This window comes from Varanus komodoensis, unplaced genomic scaffold, assembly GCF_004798865.1.
Source record: "Varanus komodoensis strain SLA01 unplaced genomic scaffold, ASM479886v1 scaffold54, whole genome shotgun sequence".
Classification (NCBI taxonomy): domain Eukaryota; kingdom Metazoa; phylum Chordata; class Lepidosauria; order Squamata; family Varanidae; genus Varanus; species Varanus komodoensis.
This window is the reverse complement of record NW_025336142.1, coordinates 1,631,762-1,648,479: the sequence shown is the minus strand read 5'-3', so window position 1 is coordinate 1,648,479 and position 16,718 is coordinate 1,631,762. Positions and strand designations below refer to the sequence as shown.

Here is a 16,718-nt window from a genome sequence, read left to right as displayed (position 1 = left end):
CCAGAAAGGAACGAGGTGAGTGAATTGATATACTGAGATATCAGAAAAAGCTGCTTTATAGCATTCTAATACTGAAATGCTCACAGTATGTGAAAGGAATATCAGGCAACAAGAAGCTCTGCATTTATTTCACAAGGGGAAAGACGCAGCCAACGCAATGTCTAGGCAACTTGCACTCTGCAACTTTGTGGAGCAGAACCCCAGTCTTGATTGAGATGAACAAGCAGGGTAGAAACCTGTTGAACAAACGTTCCAGAATTCCCCTTTTTGTCCAGTTTACGGAATTTTTCAGAGACCCACATATGTCTAGAATCTCCTCTGTCACTTTAGGTTTCCTTAGCTCTATTCACATCACCATCATTCTTCAACGTAGCCCAGAACGTTAAGGAACAGAACAAAATAATTTCCGATCAAGATTTTAGCTAAACGAGGCTTTATCTTTCAGGGGCGCCTTATAGAGTTGAGGTTGTCCTCTTTATGGAACCTAGGCACTGTTCAGTTCCAGAACACGGAGACTGAAGCCAATTTCTAGAAGAGATTCAGGGCTGGTGTTACTTTTCTAGGTTTCTCCTAGGAAATGTGGCAGTTTTGCCCAACCTGGCAACCTCCAGATGCCTTTAACTAGAGTTTCCAGCATTCCTGGCTGTTGTCTAAGCTGGCTGGGGCTAATAGGTGTAGAGGTTCCTACCATGTGGAGGCTGCCAGATTGGGGAAGCCCATATATGACAACAAAGCAAATGGAATCGCTACACTCCAGGGGTGAAAAAGTCCACACTTCGAGAGTGCTGTAGGGTTTGTACAATGGGGGAGAGGCTGGGATCACAGAAGAGCTTGCAAAAGTCCTATTTATTGAAAAAAATTATATATTTGCTATAAAATCTGTAACAGTAATGTAACTGGATACTTAACTTTGGAAGCAATAACCCCGAATGTGCCATACCAAATACAACAGAGTAACACTGCCTTCCTCTTTATTTACATGTTTATGAAAATCAATATACAATCCATGTTAAATGAACTAAGAATGGAGAATAGTTACATTAGAAAAATAATATTCTGGATAAAGCATTCTCAAGGAATTCAGTCACATTTTTCAGGCCTCTAAGCAATAAGGCAGAAGTCCCTGGTACAGCAGATAACTTAATTTACAAAATGCAACAACGGTTGAGACACCCGCTCGAGCTTGCTTTTGCTATGCTTTCTCTCACTGTGAACTCACTTTTGTCTTTTTACGAAACAGAAAGACTCTCAGGAATGGGACTTGAGGAAGATCTACTACATATTACATATTACATTGCAGAGCTCAGCAACTGGAAATTATTCCTACCTGCTCGGTGAGCTAAGTTCAGAAGGAGCAGATTTTAAAAAATGACACCATTGGGATGGCAGCATCTCGCTTGGGTTTTCACCGGAAACACATCCATCACTTTCCAGAAGGTGCCCCCTGTCCTTTTCATTTTGGGACTGGCACACAACGACATTTTCACAAGAGGACACCACAAATGCAACTAAAACCAGGCTTGGAGTGCATATGCCAAACCTCCCTTTAATACTTGGACTAGCCCTTCCTGTCAAGCCCACAAGCACCTTCCTCCACGCAGCCCCACCACAATCCACAGTCAGGTCGTTTTAATTCCCTCAAAGGCACAGAATTTCCACCTCTTCTCCAGCGTGGCTCCTACACCGGAAAACTCCTGCTTGAACATGTGTGGAAGCCTCATTAAAAGCATCTCGATTTCATTTGCAGAGATCTAGGAAAGGGTGAGAAAGAAAAGCATAGCAAATGACTTTTCTGTGAACCCAGGCCTGGTTGACCAAGGGCCAGATTCCATGATGAAGAAACCCCAGGCAGTCGCAATCCAGGAGTGGTTTGGGCCGAAGGCAAAGCAGCTTTCAAAATACTGGCCGAGTTTAGCTTAAATGTCTTATGCTCCTGAGTATGGCTGAACTTAATATATTCTGAACTAAATAAGCCAATCATGCGTCCAGACGTCGGCCCTCAGAAGTGGTCCTTCTGCCTTTTGGAACGGGGGAAACTGCACACACCTGGGGAATCACCCACCAATCAGCGGTCAGGGAAAAGGAATGGGGTGCGGCATGCTGGGGAACTCTAGAGGGCCCAGCGTTGGCTTTAGGCTTGAAGGCTGCTGCCTTCAAGGTCCCCTGGAAAGCTGCCATTCTAATCAAGTAGCTTCATTATGCAGAGCTGCAGGCAGGCAGGCCCGGGCGCTAGACTCCCAGGTAGTCTGGGAAGACAAAGATCCAGCAAGCCTGCTATAATATAGCATCGCTGAGGTCTTGTGGAAGAAGAGCTCTTTCGTGAAAGAAAGTTGGTGCAACACCAACGCTGACCACTCCAGCTGAGCCCTGCCCTCAGAAGCAGTTTTCCCACAGGAGGGTCTCTCTGGCCACCATTTTTGTAGAGTGCCGCGTTACGTGACGTGGCGCCTGCCATTTCAGCCGACGTTTCACCCTTGGACCGAATTCCCACCCTCTCCTCTTCGTTGGGAGCCTGCACTCCCACCATGTCGAAGGGCCGTGCGTCCACAATTGGATGGCCTCCTCTCTCACCCCTGCTCTCCCTCAGTGCTTCAGTGGCACCTCTGCTGGCTCTGAAGCAGCTCCCAGGCCTTTGTGAAGAGCATCCACAGCGGTTCTAGCCGTGCCCGCGGCATGATGCTGCCAGTGAAGGACGTCTCTGGGGTTTCACCCAGAGACGTCAGTCCAGATTTTCGGAGCCGGGCTCAGAGGACAGCTTGGAGGGGTCCTAAGCCACTTCTAGGAAGAAGCAAGCTTCCCAAACCTCACATTCATCCGTAGGTCAGATTAAAATAATTGCAGTAGCTCTTGGGAGCCCACAAGTCCCAAAGACCAGTCCTTGACTGGGAAGGAGACAGGCGTCTGCCTTCCTTTCTCCCAGCATGCCTTACTGACTGCAAAGGGCAGGTCAAAAAAGGGGCGGAGGAAGGATTGCTTAGGAGAATGCAGGTCGGCCCAGGCAAGAGGGTTACGTTTTTGGGCCTCAGACTGGCTTGGATTTTTTTTTTTTAAAGGAAGGGTTTGTGTTTCCAGATGGCGACTTGTCCACACAAGGTCCTTCCTGACCACAACCAACAGTACTGATTTACCTTGGAGTCCAGCTGCTGCATGTAAGACCAAAGATATTCTATATTAGCTCCAAAAGGATGGACATGAAGAAACGTTGATATGATACCTGTGTTAAAACATACAAAACACGAACATTTGCTTGGGCAGAGCAGAAAATGCCACAACAAAGGAATGCTTACGATGGTCACGGTTTGCTTTTCAGCCAAAGCATACCTCATCTATTTCTAAAACGATTCAGCAAGAAGAGAACATTTAAACACAGAGACTCGCTTTCAGGAGGGACAGAACTGTGTAACCAAGTGACCAAGATGAAGAGAGAGATTTTAAAACAAAGATTCGCTGGGAGCATTTGTTTCAGCTCCCAATTTTATGCTTGATTTGCCAATAAAAATTGTAGGCATTGAGTTGATAAAAACTGGGCTTTTTTTTTCTCCTTCAGTGGCTCTTGTCATGAAAATGTTGAATATCAACTACATCCAAACTTGCACAGCCTTGACTTTTGTAATAATTTCAGCATGGATTGAGTTTAATCCTGATTAGTGAGCAAGCAAAAATGCATTTTCCCAGGCATCTTTGTATATTTTTCCATTTAAAAGCCAGCTGCAATCCCAGGCAAAAAACAGGAACTGTCGCCCTTCGGAGAAAGGCTGGTTCTGTGCCTTTCTAGCCACTTGCTTCTCTCCCTCTGTTCCCCTCCAAGATGCACATTATGCAGCTTCCACATCAAATGATTCCTGCAGAATGAGAGGCAAAGCTCGTTCAGCACGATTCTAGTTATGCTACTGCTATCCTTCGGTATCTGAACCAGCACGGCTGCAGTTCCAGGATTCTCGCACATTTGTTTCTGTGCTCCAATGCACATTTCTGACTCTCTAACCCAATCTAGCTTCCTCATTTTGCCTGTTCTTGCTCTCCTTGGTTCTAAACAGTTGAGGGTACAGGAAGGGATATTACATGGGTGAGCCGGTGAGGAAAGGCTTCTCTGTTGAGGACGTCGGACACCTGGACCGAGTCCAGGTTTGGCAGTGGTGGAACTTTCCCTCATTCGTGACAGAGAGGGAGAGAACACCCAGGGGGAGTTTCTCCCCAGCAGAAGAAAGGCCTCTGAGGCATTTCGGCGTGGGCGTTTTCCTGCTTCCCCCACAGTTGCATGAAGGATGCCCACGTTGCCACATGAGTGGAGAAGCCAGCTTTGCATCCCTCTGGCTGAGCCAAACAGCATGACTTTCACAGTTCTGTTTATATCTGGCCGGGGGCGTCTGGCCAGCTCACCCCTCCGAGTAAGTACCTTTAGATGCATGTCCACCTGCATTAACATTGCCTGCAGGCTCTTGTGCTCCAGTATGTGGGAGAGACAGAAGGACACAGTAATTCTTTTTATGCTACAGAGAGGGCATCATATAACAGAGGACCAGGCTGGGTGGCCAAGTCTCCACTTTACAGAGGACTGTCCTCTGTTGGAAGAGTTGTCCTCTCCAAGACCAGAGAAAAGGTAAAGAACCATAAAATGGAAGTTCTGCACGACCCTTGAAGATGCCCATTCACGGCTGGCATCTTGCCAGCAGGGAGCACACAACGAGGCTCCTTGCAACCAGCTTCCCTACGAAAGCAAGAAAAATTGAGTTCCTATTTTGCTTTATGCACTGTTGTAAACCACCCAGAGAGCTTCAGCCAGGGGTGGTATAGGAATGAAACAAAATGGATCAATAGATAAATAGTATTTAGATTGTAGCAATCCTTTCTAACACACATCCATTAACATATGCAGATGTTAGATGAATCTGCATCCTCATTTGTCCTTTTCTCTGGTGACATATCACCCGTTTTTGGGTCGCCATACATGGATGCTCGTTCAGTAGAAGACCTGAAAATCATCGCTGTGCCTGGTGGGTGTGAAAAGATGCCTCTGTTGCTGGAATTGCAGCTCAAGAGATGGCACGGCAATCCCCCCCCCCCTTCCCCTGCCCTCTTCCGATGCATTCAGGTGCGAAAATTGCAACTGGATCAGAATTCTGTTAAAATAGCAACTCCATTCTACAATTTGGAGCATGCTGTTCTTCCTCGGGAGACTTAATCTCTGGGACAGAAGGATGTCAGGGCACAAAATTCAAATGTGTTCAAAATCTTCACCATCCCAGAAAATAGGCTTTTCGGCACCGCTGAGAATTTCGCCATCCCCCAAGACGCCCAAGTCTGTCCCCACCAAAACTGAACAGAGGCTCTTGTGGGTGCGTCCAAAATTCTGGCAACAGTATTGTGTGAACTGGGCATTAGAACCAATCCACAAGGCCACTGTTGTGATGCTTCCATGGATTATACGGTTTGCACTGCAAGAAAACAGGATCCACCAGAACAAACTATACCCCGTCAGTAGCACTTTCTTCAGCTCTCACCCACTGAAATGCAGAATAATTTCAAGACCGCTTAATCTTACATAACGACCTCTTGTTTGCCACAGGTGATGTTGCGATTAGAAATGGAGCATGGAGGGTTTCCTTACCTATCAACAGTGCTTCTTTCTCTGATTTTAGTGGTTGGCTTCGCTTCTCCAATTTTTTTTCTCTGTCTTGGTTGACCAATGGTACTGTCAACACATTGATTTCCTATAAGGTTTGAAAACAAAACTAAATAAAACAGGTGCTTATGTAGAATTTATCCATTTCAGTATATATTGCTGGCATTCTTCATCTCTATAAGAAAGATCATTACTTTAATTTACAGCTACAGGCAAGACAATTATAAATTATTGATCTGTGTCCAATAGTACTCTCTATTCCGAACTGCAAAAAAGGGAGGGAGTTAGATTGGTCTTTTCCCCGTCTTTAAAGGAAATGGCTGAGGCTGGTTTGGATTGCGCAATAAAGAAGAGGCTGCTGAAGGGTCTGTCATTTTCCCCAACAGACTAGGCCAACTTTTGACACCCCCCGTTACTGAATGGTTTCTGCACCAAGACAAATACACACAGCGCAGTCCAAGAGCAGATGCCTTTCCCGTGTTTCATTGTCTGCTTCTACGTAGGGGAAAAAATACCGGCAGGGCTTATTCCATCTGCTGTTCTGTGCAGGACATCACCTGCTACACAACACTACATAGCACTCTTCCACGTAAAGCAGACCACCCCACTGTGACCTCTCGGGCTTGCAAAGCTTTGCGCCTGCCCAGCGGGCAACGCCTCTCTTGCGCCAACTCCGGCAAGGGATTCGGCTCGGCAGCTGCTTCCAGACCAAGGTGAGGCCCTGGAAAGGTGCGCGAAGGACGGGTGCAGGGGGCACGGATGCACCCAGAATGCGAACGCTCACCTGACTGGAAGAATTCCTGTGGAAGTAAGAATGTATGGATTTACGACTCAACACATGGAAGCGAGATGGGCTGGAAATGCACTGAGCTCTCTGTCCTTAGTTTGTTGTTGCTACTCTTCGCTTGAGCGGGGGCGGGGAGCACACCTTCCTTAGCTGCTGCACAGGGTTCGGGTTAGCACAAGAGTTGTGAGCCCTGCGGTTCCCAGGGCACGTCTCCCCTGCCACAAAGTCACGAGGTAGCCTTGGGCAAGCTGGTGTTTTTGCGGCCTCAACACAGCGGATGTATTGATCCTTATCTACTGCACAGGGTTATTCGAATTCCTGGACAAAAAGAAAGGCTGGTGCTAGATGCAGGATCCACTCAGTCCCGTACCTCAGCAACATGCCTAGGGATTTTGCAATCGACATGCGGGGGGTTAAACGACTTCTGAGAAGGTCCAAACAGCCTGTGTCCACCTTGCAAAGGTGGAAGAGCCGCTATGCATGGCGGTGCAGAGTTCAGCTTGGTGACGGCAGGTTCCGAAGCAGGGATGCGGAAGGGCTTTTCAGTGGGGGACCTGGATGGCTCCTGTGGGTAGGGAAGCCCACATTCAGGGAAGCCAAGCCAGACCAGACTGGTCGATCCTCTGATGGGGAGCAGGGGGATACTGGAATACTATACACCTGGAATACGGTGTCCTGTTCCGGCACCAAGATTTAAGAAAGATGCAGGTAAATGAGAAAGGGTCCAGGGTTTGGAAACACGGCCCTGGGAGGAGAGACTGGGAACTGGGCATGTCTAGCCTTGAGAGGGGAACATGATATCCCTCCATAAGTGCCTCAAAGGCCGTCACAAAGAGGGAGGTCAAGATCTCTTCTTGCTGATGCCCAAGTGTAGGACACGGAATAATCAGTTCAAGCTGTGGCAACCCAGATTCAGGCTGGACATCAGGAGAAGCTTCCTCACAGCCAGAGCAATAGGGCAGTGGAACCAGCTGCCCGGAGAGGCAGTGGGTTCTCCCACACTGGAGACTTTCAAGGTGAAAGTGGACAGTCACCCAAGCAGGATGGTGTGACTTGGTGTCCTGCAGCAGCAGGGGGTTGGACCTGATGGCCTTCATGGCCCTTCCAACTCTACTATTCTATGATTCTTTGATTCTAGGAGAGGCACTTGGGTGAGGGTCCCCCGATCTCTGTCCGCCCTGCCTCCACCTCCCATCAGGGGAATCAGGTGGGGCGGGCTAGGAGGAGGGCCTCGCCCACAAGTGGGGAGAGCGGTCACTTCCCTCGCTGCCTGCTGTCCATCAACGCAACGTCCATTTCCAGTCGATGCGGCTGCTCTCTGTGCCGCTTCCTCCTGCTGCACTGCCGGGCTTGCGATCTCCAGCCTGCACCCAGCATGGGGATTGCCACTGTTCCCAGATGTAATGGAGCAGTGAGGAGACTCACACAGCGGGGTGGCTTGGCGCAGGCGGGGTGGACTGGCATGCTCCAGATCAGGCTGCACCAGGCCCGCAGGCCAGAGGTTCCACAGCCAGGCTGCACTGCTCCTCCAGCGAAGAAGGCGTGGGGGGAAAGGCATTACTTCCGCCTTCTCAATGCATTTCATCCCTGGGTCCAAATGATGGGAGAAACCAGGCTTAGAGAGCTCAGCTGATTAGGAATGGATGTCGGGATAATCCAGTCACGCCCGAAAAATACATCCGACCTTTCCACCAACCAGTCTTCAAGGCAGGCACAGTCAGGCTGTTGGAGAGAAGATGCCTGGGGTGGCAGGGAAGGGCTTCCACACCGCTGTCCTCCCCAAGACACGGGGGGGGGGGTCTTGATGAGAACTCCGCCTCGGGGAGACATTGTACTTGCTTTGCAGAGAGAGATCAGATGGTTTCTTAATGCATGGCCAGCCATAAGAGTTTATAAAAATTATGTAATGAGAAACTCTTGGCACGTTCCGCATGGCCGCATTTCCAGACACAAATCAAATGCCTTTACTTGTTTAAAAGGAAAGCAGACAGAGAAGCTGGAAGAGTGAAGGGGGGAGAACAGTCCCGAGGAGGGCTCTTCGTGTCCGGAACGGGGACGGCTGTTGCTGAAGAAGCGGCGCCCAAGCAGGAAGGCACGCTGCCAGCGTGGGCTCCTACGACCCAGAGCAGGTCGCCTCTGCAGACGTCTTTCACACTCCCTTTCGCCGGTGAAAACAGCATTTTCTAATATTCTGAAATGTGTTGTTAGAATTACTAAAATGACAGCCTGAACCAGTGAAGGGTTCTGGCCCCAGGAAGCATGTGGAATTGCAGGAAAACCGGCCTGGAGCTCTCCGTGGCCTCGCGGGGCTGGAGGAGGCCCATGCTGGATCCCGCAGCTGAATCCCACGGCAGCGCTGGCCATGACGGGAAAGGCTGGCCAGAGGCGGGCCACCCATCACGCCCTGCTCTTCCGGGCACCTGGCCGCTCCTTGTTCAGACAGAGGCTGCATCGCAAGAGGGGTCCCTGGCTGTCCCAGGCTGGCTTTCGCCTGTGCGTGTGGCCTGGAGCCATTCCTAGCAGCACTCACCAGGGCATGCTGGGAGAAGGCGGCTGGGTGAGGTGGCCCACCAGGCCAAGCCCCAGCTGACGGGCATCCCGGCTGCCCGGCCCCCTGATCAGGAGAAGGCAGGTGGTCAGGAGGCGTAGGCTGGACACCTGGGCGCCCACCTTCGCAGTCTGCTGTAGCTTCTTCACTCTGCCTCTGACAGGGCCGGCCCTGACCGGCATCTGCCGAAACGAAAGATGGGTCAGTGCAAAAGCAGTGGAACAGGCTGCTTCCTCAGCTTGCTGCTTCCAAGTTTTGCCCTTTTGAATGGGGAGGATGGATAAATCCAGGGCTTTTTTTGTCACAGAACGCACAGGAATGAAATTCTGGCACCTTTTTTCGACAGATTTTCCACGTTTTAAAAGTAACTTCTGAAAATTTGATGTTTGGTCCACGTGGATTTGAATCGCCCTGTCGAGCGTAGCAGGTCGGCAGCAAAATCATTAAAACGGTGCATGCGGGCTGCTTGTGTGTCGAGTCCGATGCACGTGTGCTTCGGCCACACTGGTTGTGATGGCGCTGCTCGGCTTGTGATTGGTCGTGTGGTCGCGCGCTGAGTGCTTACTGCAGACGGCGACCATTATGTTTTGTTACACAACTGACATGTGTGGGTGTGTGTACAGTGATTGACTACGTGCGAAAGGTAAATGATTTCATGAGTTTCAGCACCTTTTTTCTTACAAAAAAAGCACTGAATAAATCTGATGCCTGCGGGGCACCCTTTCCAATCCCACCATGCCCAAAGAAGCCATGTTTGTAAATACTTTTGCTGCCTGTGAAAATTTTAATACTTTCTCTGTGTGAAAAGCATGCTCAGATAAACCTTTTCATGTGACACAGGGTCCAAACAATTTTTTGTCCATTTCTCAGCATCTATGACCTGCAATCGGATTCTTTCACGGTGTCTACAGGCAGCTACTTGAAAATGGAGGTCAAAGAGCCAGTGTTTTGACGTGAGAATGACAGCTTTGTGAAGGTCATCAGGATCAAACGCCTATGCCGTCCTCAGCCCTGGGACCTGTAAAGTTTTGAATGCACCCGGCAGCCATTTCCACGCATGGCCACCCACCACTGGGGTTGCAAGTGCAAAGCTCTTAAAAAGGAAAGAGAAACTGTGGGAATCGGTTAACTGTAAATGGGAGAAACCAGGAGAATGGACCCCATTCACCCAGCACCTCCTGCTAGAGCAGCTCCCCTCCAAACAGCCAATCCATCGAGGTCTTTTCAAAAGGTTTTTCCGCTTGTTGTTGGAAGCCCTCCCCTGCAGTCTCAATCCAGAAAAGATGAATCGTGCCTGGTCCCAGCGGAATCAAAGGCTCATGCTAAGCTTGTGTGGCTCACTTCAGCGGCATTGATTTCAACCGGACTCGAGAGAGTCTCGCCCTCCTTGGGGCTCCAGTATTTATGCATGCTGGACAGCTGTCTCCTGGAGACAGACAAAACGGATATCACATTGTCCTCGGTGCAGGATAAATGGAGTCATCTAAAAATGGCAGGCAACATCGTTTCCTGGGCAAACGTAGAATCATATCTAGCGCTGAAACCTTTAAGTGCTGTAAAGCAGAGGCAGGGATGGGGAATTCAGCCATTTGTCCCTGACAATTGGCTGAGCATGAAGAATATCCTAATGAGGTTTGTAGATGTACCCAGAAGGAAAAAATACATCTTAATTAATGGCATTGATCTTCTGCCTGCAGAAAAAACCGCAGGACAAAGTTGGCCACGTGGAGGGTGACGTTCTCTAAACAAGGAAACCCACGAAGACGGCAGGTACGAACGCAGGCACCTTTCACAGCCTCCCCACCCACACCATCGTGTGAGCAATCTTCAGCAAAACCAAGACTAACACTTGACGGGAATTAGAGCAATGGATCGTTCTTTCAGGAGGATGTCTCGGCAAAGACTAACAGCGGGAGCTGAGCAAGAAGAAAGCAGGGCTGGAAGCAAAGAGTGTCGTTTGGCGGAAAGGAAGGACACAAGTAAACGAAACAATGGGGAAAGAAAAGCAAGATGGCGTGGAGGAGACAGCGCAGGGATGGGAACAGCGGTCCGTTCTGTGAGGAGGCTCGCGTGGAAGTGACTGGCTGCCTGGGTGGAAACCTTTACTGGCTTGTTCAGCATTAACAGGGCCTGTCGATTTAATCTGATTATAAAAAATGTTCACCCACATTTCTCCTCCAAAAAGGAGTTGCTCACAGCAGCTTGCAAGATACAAAAAGCATTTAAAAAGCATCAACGCAGATTTACAGCAAACTGAGAGCAACAGGAGTAATGTGAAAACGACGGTGAGAACAATTATGGACCAACAGGTGGGAGTGACCGTCTGCTAGGCTGGCAGGGAAGAAGAAGAATGGTGCTCAGGAGTAAGAAGAGCCTCCATGAACGGCCAGGCGCCATTCCCGGCGAAGCTCTGCGGTGAGATTCAAGCTGCCGTTGGGAAGCCGGAACTACAACAGGAATAAAGATGAACCCGGAGCCTGCGAACTTGCGAACCTCACGCTGTTTCTGGAATCTGTTTGGACTGTGTCAAGACTGGCGGTGTCAACTACATTTTGCTGCTTACGATGAACTTGGCCCAATCTCTGCTCGCTGCTCTTTTAATCGGTTAATCTCATTTAATCCACGGCCCTGTGATTGTTTAGAGCAAGATGGAAAATGCTATGACGTCCTTGGAAGGGGGGCTGCTATTGGATCCCCTCCTGCTCCATCTTGTAGCTGCAGCAGAAGAATGGAACTGGCGAAGGACGGATGGCAACCATGCTGCTTCGACTGCTTGGTTGGTGTCTGACTGCAGAAATGAGGATTCTCGGAGCACTTGGACATTGGCGCGCAGCTTGGATGAGCACTCAAGGCAGATGCTCTGGCTACACAAAAGACTCTTGCAAAAGGAAGATGCGAAGCCCACTTCTAGCAAAGTAGAAACCTATCTGGAACACCATGTGTTCTGAAAGGCTATTCACATGTGCAAATGGATAACTCCAGTCTTAGATCAGACAAAAATGAGGCTTGGGGGAGGCCTCTTCAGCAAAATAAATAAAGGAAAAAATGGGTGGAGGAAGAGCTGGTTATCTGAGTCAGAAAATTTTAAAATAGACAAGAAAATAAATGCCTCGCCCAAGTCTGCTCCTGAAGCAGTTAAGGCCGGTCATCAAGCCACAGGGTTAATTTAAACTCATCCATCCCCTGTTCTCAGATGCTGCTTTGGAAATAAAGATTGCTTTTGTGCAGAAAGCTTCGGTCAAATGTCACCAAACTCCAGAAGCTTCCTGAGGAATCCAACAAGCTCCTTCAAGTCTGACCTGCACTGGGAACAGATTTGAGACTGTAGAAAGCATGTCTCTTTCTGAGATATCCATGGTGTGCATTCGTTTGGGATTCTTCCCCATATTAGCTTCACACACACACATCCCCCACCACCACCGCACAGAGAAAGCCCTGCTCTGTTACTTGCTCTGCAAGTTTTCCGCTTACACAGAAGCCTCATTTAATGCAAGGCAGGTTTAAGAATGCGGCCTCCTCACATGTATTCTAAAGTAATTCGGCCCGTTCTTTCATCGGAACTCTTCTGTCTTTTTCCCACTTCATTCTGGGGAAAAGGAACGGGTGGACCGTTTCTTGATGCGCTTCTCTCTCTTGCCACCTCATGATGCCAAGGCAGAACTGGTCTCAGGATGAACGCACATTCCAGAGTTCTGCTTTAGTTTTACCCTTTTTCAATGGACGTGCACAGTGGCTGGTTTTGGACACGCATATTCTAATGGTTACTTAAGGGGTTGCATACTTGTATGCCAACTTTGAATGCTGACATATCTCGAAATGATGCCTCTTAGCACTGGAACTTGAACTATTTCTGTACCCTCTTCTAGGTAGCCTGTGATTTACGGAAACCCAACACCTAGCTGAACACAGTTAAAGGTGCCATAAATCTCTTCTGGAAGAGGAAACAAAGCATGAAATAATAACTCAGGTGAGAAGAGTAGGGCCGCCATCCTGCTCAGGAGAGCCCCTTTCTCAGCTCGTGTGTGAATGCGGATAAGGAATGTGAGCACACAGGTGTGCAAGGATGCTGCTGCTGAACCGATGGGCTCAAGCGAACCTCACCGATCTGTGCCACAAGGTGGGAACCAGCTCTGAGCACCACCTGTCCTGAAAAGCGAGCGGCACAGTCAACGCAGGCAGGTAACTGGCGCCGGCTGAGGCTTTTGTTTCTGGGAGCAGGCAAGCCGCTGAGGAGCACACGCCACGCCGGTGAATGCAGCACTGGCACCACGGACCAGAGCGAGGGATGGTAAACAATTCCAGACCATGTGAACAGCCCGCAGCTGGAACAAATATTTCCACATGCACCTGGCCGGCCATTTGTGAAATAGCTTTGTGACTTCCTGGCAGAGCCCTGCACTTAAGTTATTCCTGCTCTGCTGCGAATCATCCACAGAAGAGGTAAACCAAGAATGCCCTTCTTACTGAACATCACTGCCTGTGAATTTCAATGCTGAATTGCCCCACTTAGAGCTCCACCTGCTCGGAAATGCTGCTGGACTGTTCCCCAACCTCGACTCTGTCCCAGTTTGACTACACCTGGTTCCCTCCTAATGCGCTTGGCTAAGGAAAAGTGCACCACATGCGTTACCAGATTCAGTGGTACCCGAATGGTGCTAGAGACAGGCAGGCACTGGAAGATCATTCTCTCCCCTCGCTCTATGATTCCTAAATGGACATTTTTTTAATCGCTTCCTTATCTCCTGTCTTGCAGGAAGGACACCATGAGAACAGCCTAATCCACAATGACAGGTGCCAAAGCCGACAACGAAGCAAAACAAACCGAGCGTGAAAGAGTCACTCCCCATGACTGGCTCTCAAACCAAATGGAAAAACAACGAGTGTTTCCGAGAACAATTAAGAGCGAGGGTTAAGGAGCTGTTATGCTGAAGGCACCACTGTCACCCAAGTCCAAACCACAGAAAAGAAAGGAGCGGGACTCCTGGAGCAGAAGTTCCCTGAAGGAGCATCTCAAGGAAGAAGCCTCTCCCTGGCTCTCAGAGGCTCAGCTGCCAGAGGCAAAGAACACGGAGGCCCCCCTCTCTGCTTCCAGGAGCAAAAGCCATGAACGCCTGGGATGCCGGGGACGGCGGTCCATGCCGGAAGGCGGCGGAGAAGCTTAGACAGCGCAGGGAAGGGCGTGAGGTGAGGGTTCTCCAGTGCCACGCGTGGCTCAGCCCAGAGGCAGCTGTCGATTCTCCGTCTGCTGCTTGGAAATGGGCAAGGAAACGTTTGCCATGGACTTTCCTCTAGAAGACGGGCTGCCGTTGGCACACGCGGCACACGGGTTTCCCATCTGGCTGTCGCATGTTTGCAAACCGCCACTGGGAAAACATGCAACTCGAATGGAACTAGCTCTGTTCGCGCAAATGCTGCGCCGTGAGGTGTCTTCAGGCAACCGGCAGCTGGCACCCGCATTGTGTGGAACCATGGTGCCAAGGGCGGCCTTTGCACAACATGGCACTCAGAAAACACCCAGCTCAGTGCCGCTTGTGCAACTCTTGCCCAGCGGCATGTTTTCGGGCGCTGCTTTCTGCCAAACAGACGCAAAACAGGCGGCGTAGTGCTATTTGCATAAATAGTGCCAGTTTTGTTGATGTCGTGAACTTCACAGAATCCTAGACGAGCAGAGTTGGCAGGCACTGGAGATCGAAGCCCCTGCCCTGCACAGGACTGCAGGTTAAACTGAGAGCTGCCTAGCAAGGCCTCGGCGATTATAGGGGGCCTATAAATACACACACAATAAATAAATAAATAAAACTATCCCTCTCAGATGCAAACTTCCCCAGTTTCTGCAAAGGTCTCCAGTGCCGATTTGCAAAAAGCTGATTGGATTTGTAAAAAGCATGAAGATTGCAGTCCGCCTTGCCAGATGCTTGGTGCAGTGACTTGGCACCAGTAGCAAACTGGAATTAAGGGCCAACCAAGCAAACCTGAATTACTTCTGAGGCCTCAGCCCCATTCCTAAAGGCTAACAAGCTCTGGCTGACAGCACAAACATTTGCAGATAGCAATACTGTCAGTTTTTACCTAGGCAGTTCTCTCATCTTGCATTTGCAAGTTTTTCTGGAAAAAGTGGTAGTCTAACAAGCACAGTCTGCGCTAGGACGGACGGCCTATTTCATGACTAAATTGTCTGTCTGTCTGTCTGTCAGAGAAGGGATGGGTCCCACAAACACACCAACCAAGGTCAGCTCCAAGGGAAAAAAAAAGCTTCTCGGGTCATCCAGAAGATTACTTTCTGTGCAGCAATTGCAAGCGTTCAGCACTTCTCACCAAGTATCTTTGCCGTGAACAGTCTGGCACTGCACGGCTGCCTTGTTCAGATTCTGCTTCTTTATACCCGTTTAAGCAGCCAGTTTAGATAACACCCCCTCGCAGATATTTCAGAATATGGAGCAGACACCTCTGTACTACGCAGCTTGCCAACACCGCACTGATCTTGCACGGAATATGAGGGCATTTGCTAAATCCAACTTGTCAACTGTATCAAATAGGTGCTAATCCCATTAAATGTATCATGGACCACTAATAACCAGTCAGGAGCCACCAAATCCATCCCTCTCAGGGCATTCTGATCTGCTCAGACTTCGCAACTCGTTTCAGGGTGGGGAGTGGGCAGAAGAACGATCTACTCCCCTTCGCAATAAATGCAGCTCTGAAAGCTTTCTCCAAAGGCCACTTTCTGTATCAGGACACGCTCGATTTTAAAAGACAGATTCGTCAAGATATGCTGTTTACTGGGCTCTCATCCCTCAATAACCTTCGTTACTGTGGCAAATGAAATCATCACAATTATTTATTATTAATATAACTTTCCAAGACTGGTTTCCAATCCCGAAGTCAGGGCTGCTCACACCTTGCGGGTTACCCTTGTTTCAGGGCATCCAGGCAAAGCAGAGTTGCTTGAGGGAAGGAGCCCTGGCCACACGGTTGCCCAATTCCCCGCCTTTCGGCGAGCACGCTCCAGCACGGTGTATAATCCTCTCCCCAGGGGTTTTAGCTACTCCAACAGAGAGTCCATGCCATGTTGATCAACGAAAGCAAAGCGGGGAGGAAAGTACACTCACAGTCTCTTGGGGGGGTTTGACCCAGGTTTTGCGCTCTGCTACTGAGCTAGCCTGCCGCTCTGAGTGTCCTAGCCAGGACAGCTGTTCGAGGGAAGTGGAGGCCAAGGTTTGGCATCGCTCGTCCAAGCAGCCGTTCTCCCCCTCACGATAGAAATCTGGACAGTACTCCAGGCCCTTAAAAATTAATGTTCAGATAAAAACCACCATGGATTAGGCAGGAAAATTGCTTGCCACCTTCACCAAACGAGTGCCTCTATTTTTATTCACGATGAGCAATGGCGACAAAAGAAAAGTGCACCAGGAGAAGAATTTCCATTGTACTAGACATCATGAATTCACACTATGCAAGAGGTGAATTCAATTTGAAGCGAATATACTTTCAAATTAATGTTCTTGAGGGCACCAATATGACAATGGCCAGGCAGGAATTTGGGCTTCATCTGGAAATATCTATGGTACTGCTTCTCATACATTAGAATTCGCAAGGGATCCCAGAAGGTCCCCAGGTACCAATGAGGACAATCGAAACTTCTGCATGGCAAATTATGCTGTTGCCATGTGTGGTCAAGTGTATAAATCGGCCATAGATAATGGCCGATTATCTTGCAAAATACTGGAGCTTTAAACATTTTATAAGGCCAATTCCATAAG

The 16,718-nt window shown here is 49.3% G+C and overlaps 1 protein-coding gene across 1 annotated transcript in view; it reads right to left on the bottom strand.

Moving 5' to 3' along the window:
• Window positions 1-904: 904 nt before the first annotated feature.
• Window positions 905-16,718, bottom strand: part of ENOX1 (ecto-NOX disulfide-thiol exchanger 1) — a 107,341-nt gene continuing 91,527 nt past the window's right edge. Inside the window, exons 12-14 of the mRNA XM_044448243.1 lie at window positions 5,609-5,711; window positions 3,129-3,214; window positions 905-1,751 (exon numbers count right to left, since the gene is read on the bottom strand). Of these exons, the coding sequence (XP_044304178.1) occupies window positions 1,620-1,751; window positions 3,129-3,214; window positions 5,609-5,711 (321 nt within the window). The 3' untranslated portion in view covers window positions 905-1,619. The remainder of the gene's footprint in view (window positions 1,752-3,128; window positions 3,215-5,608; window positions 5,712-16,718) is intronic.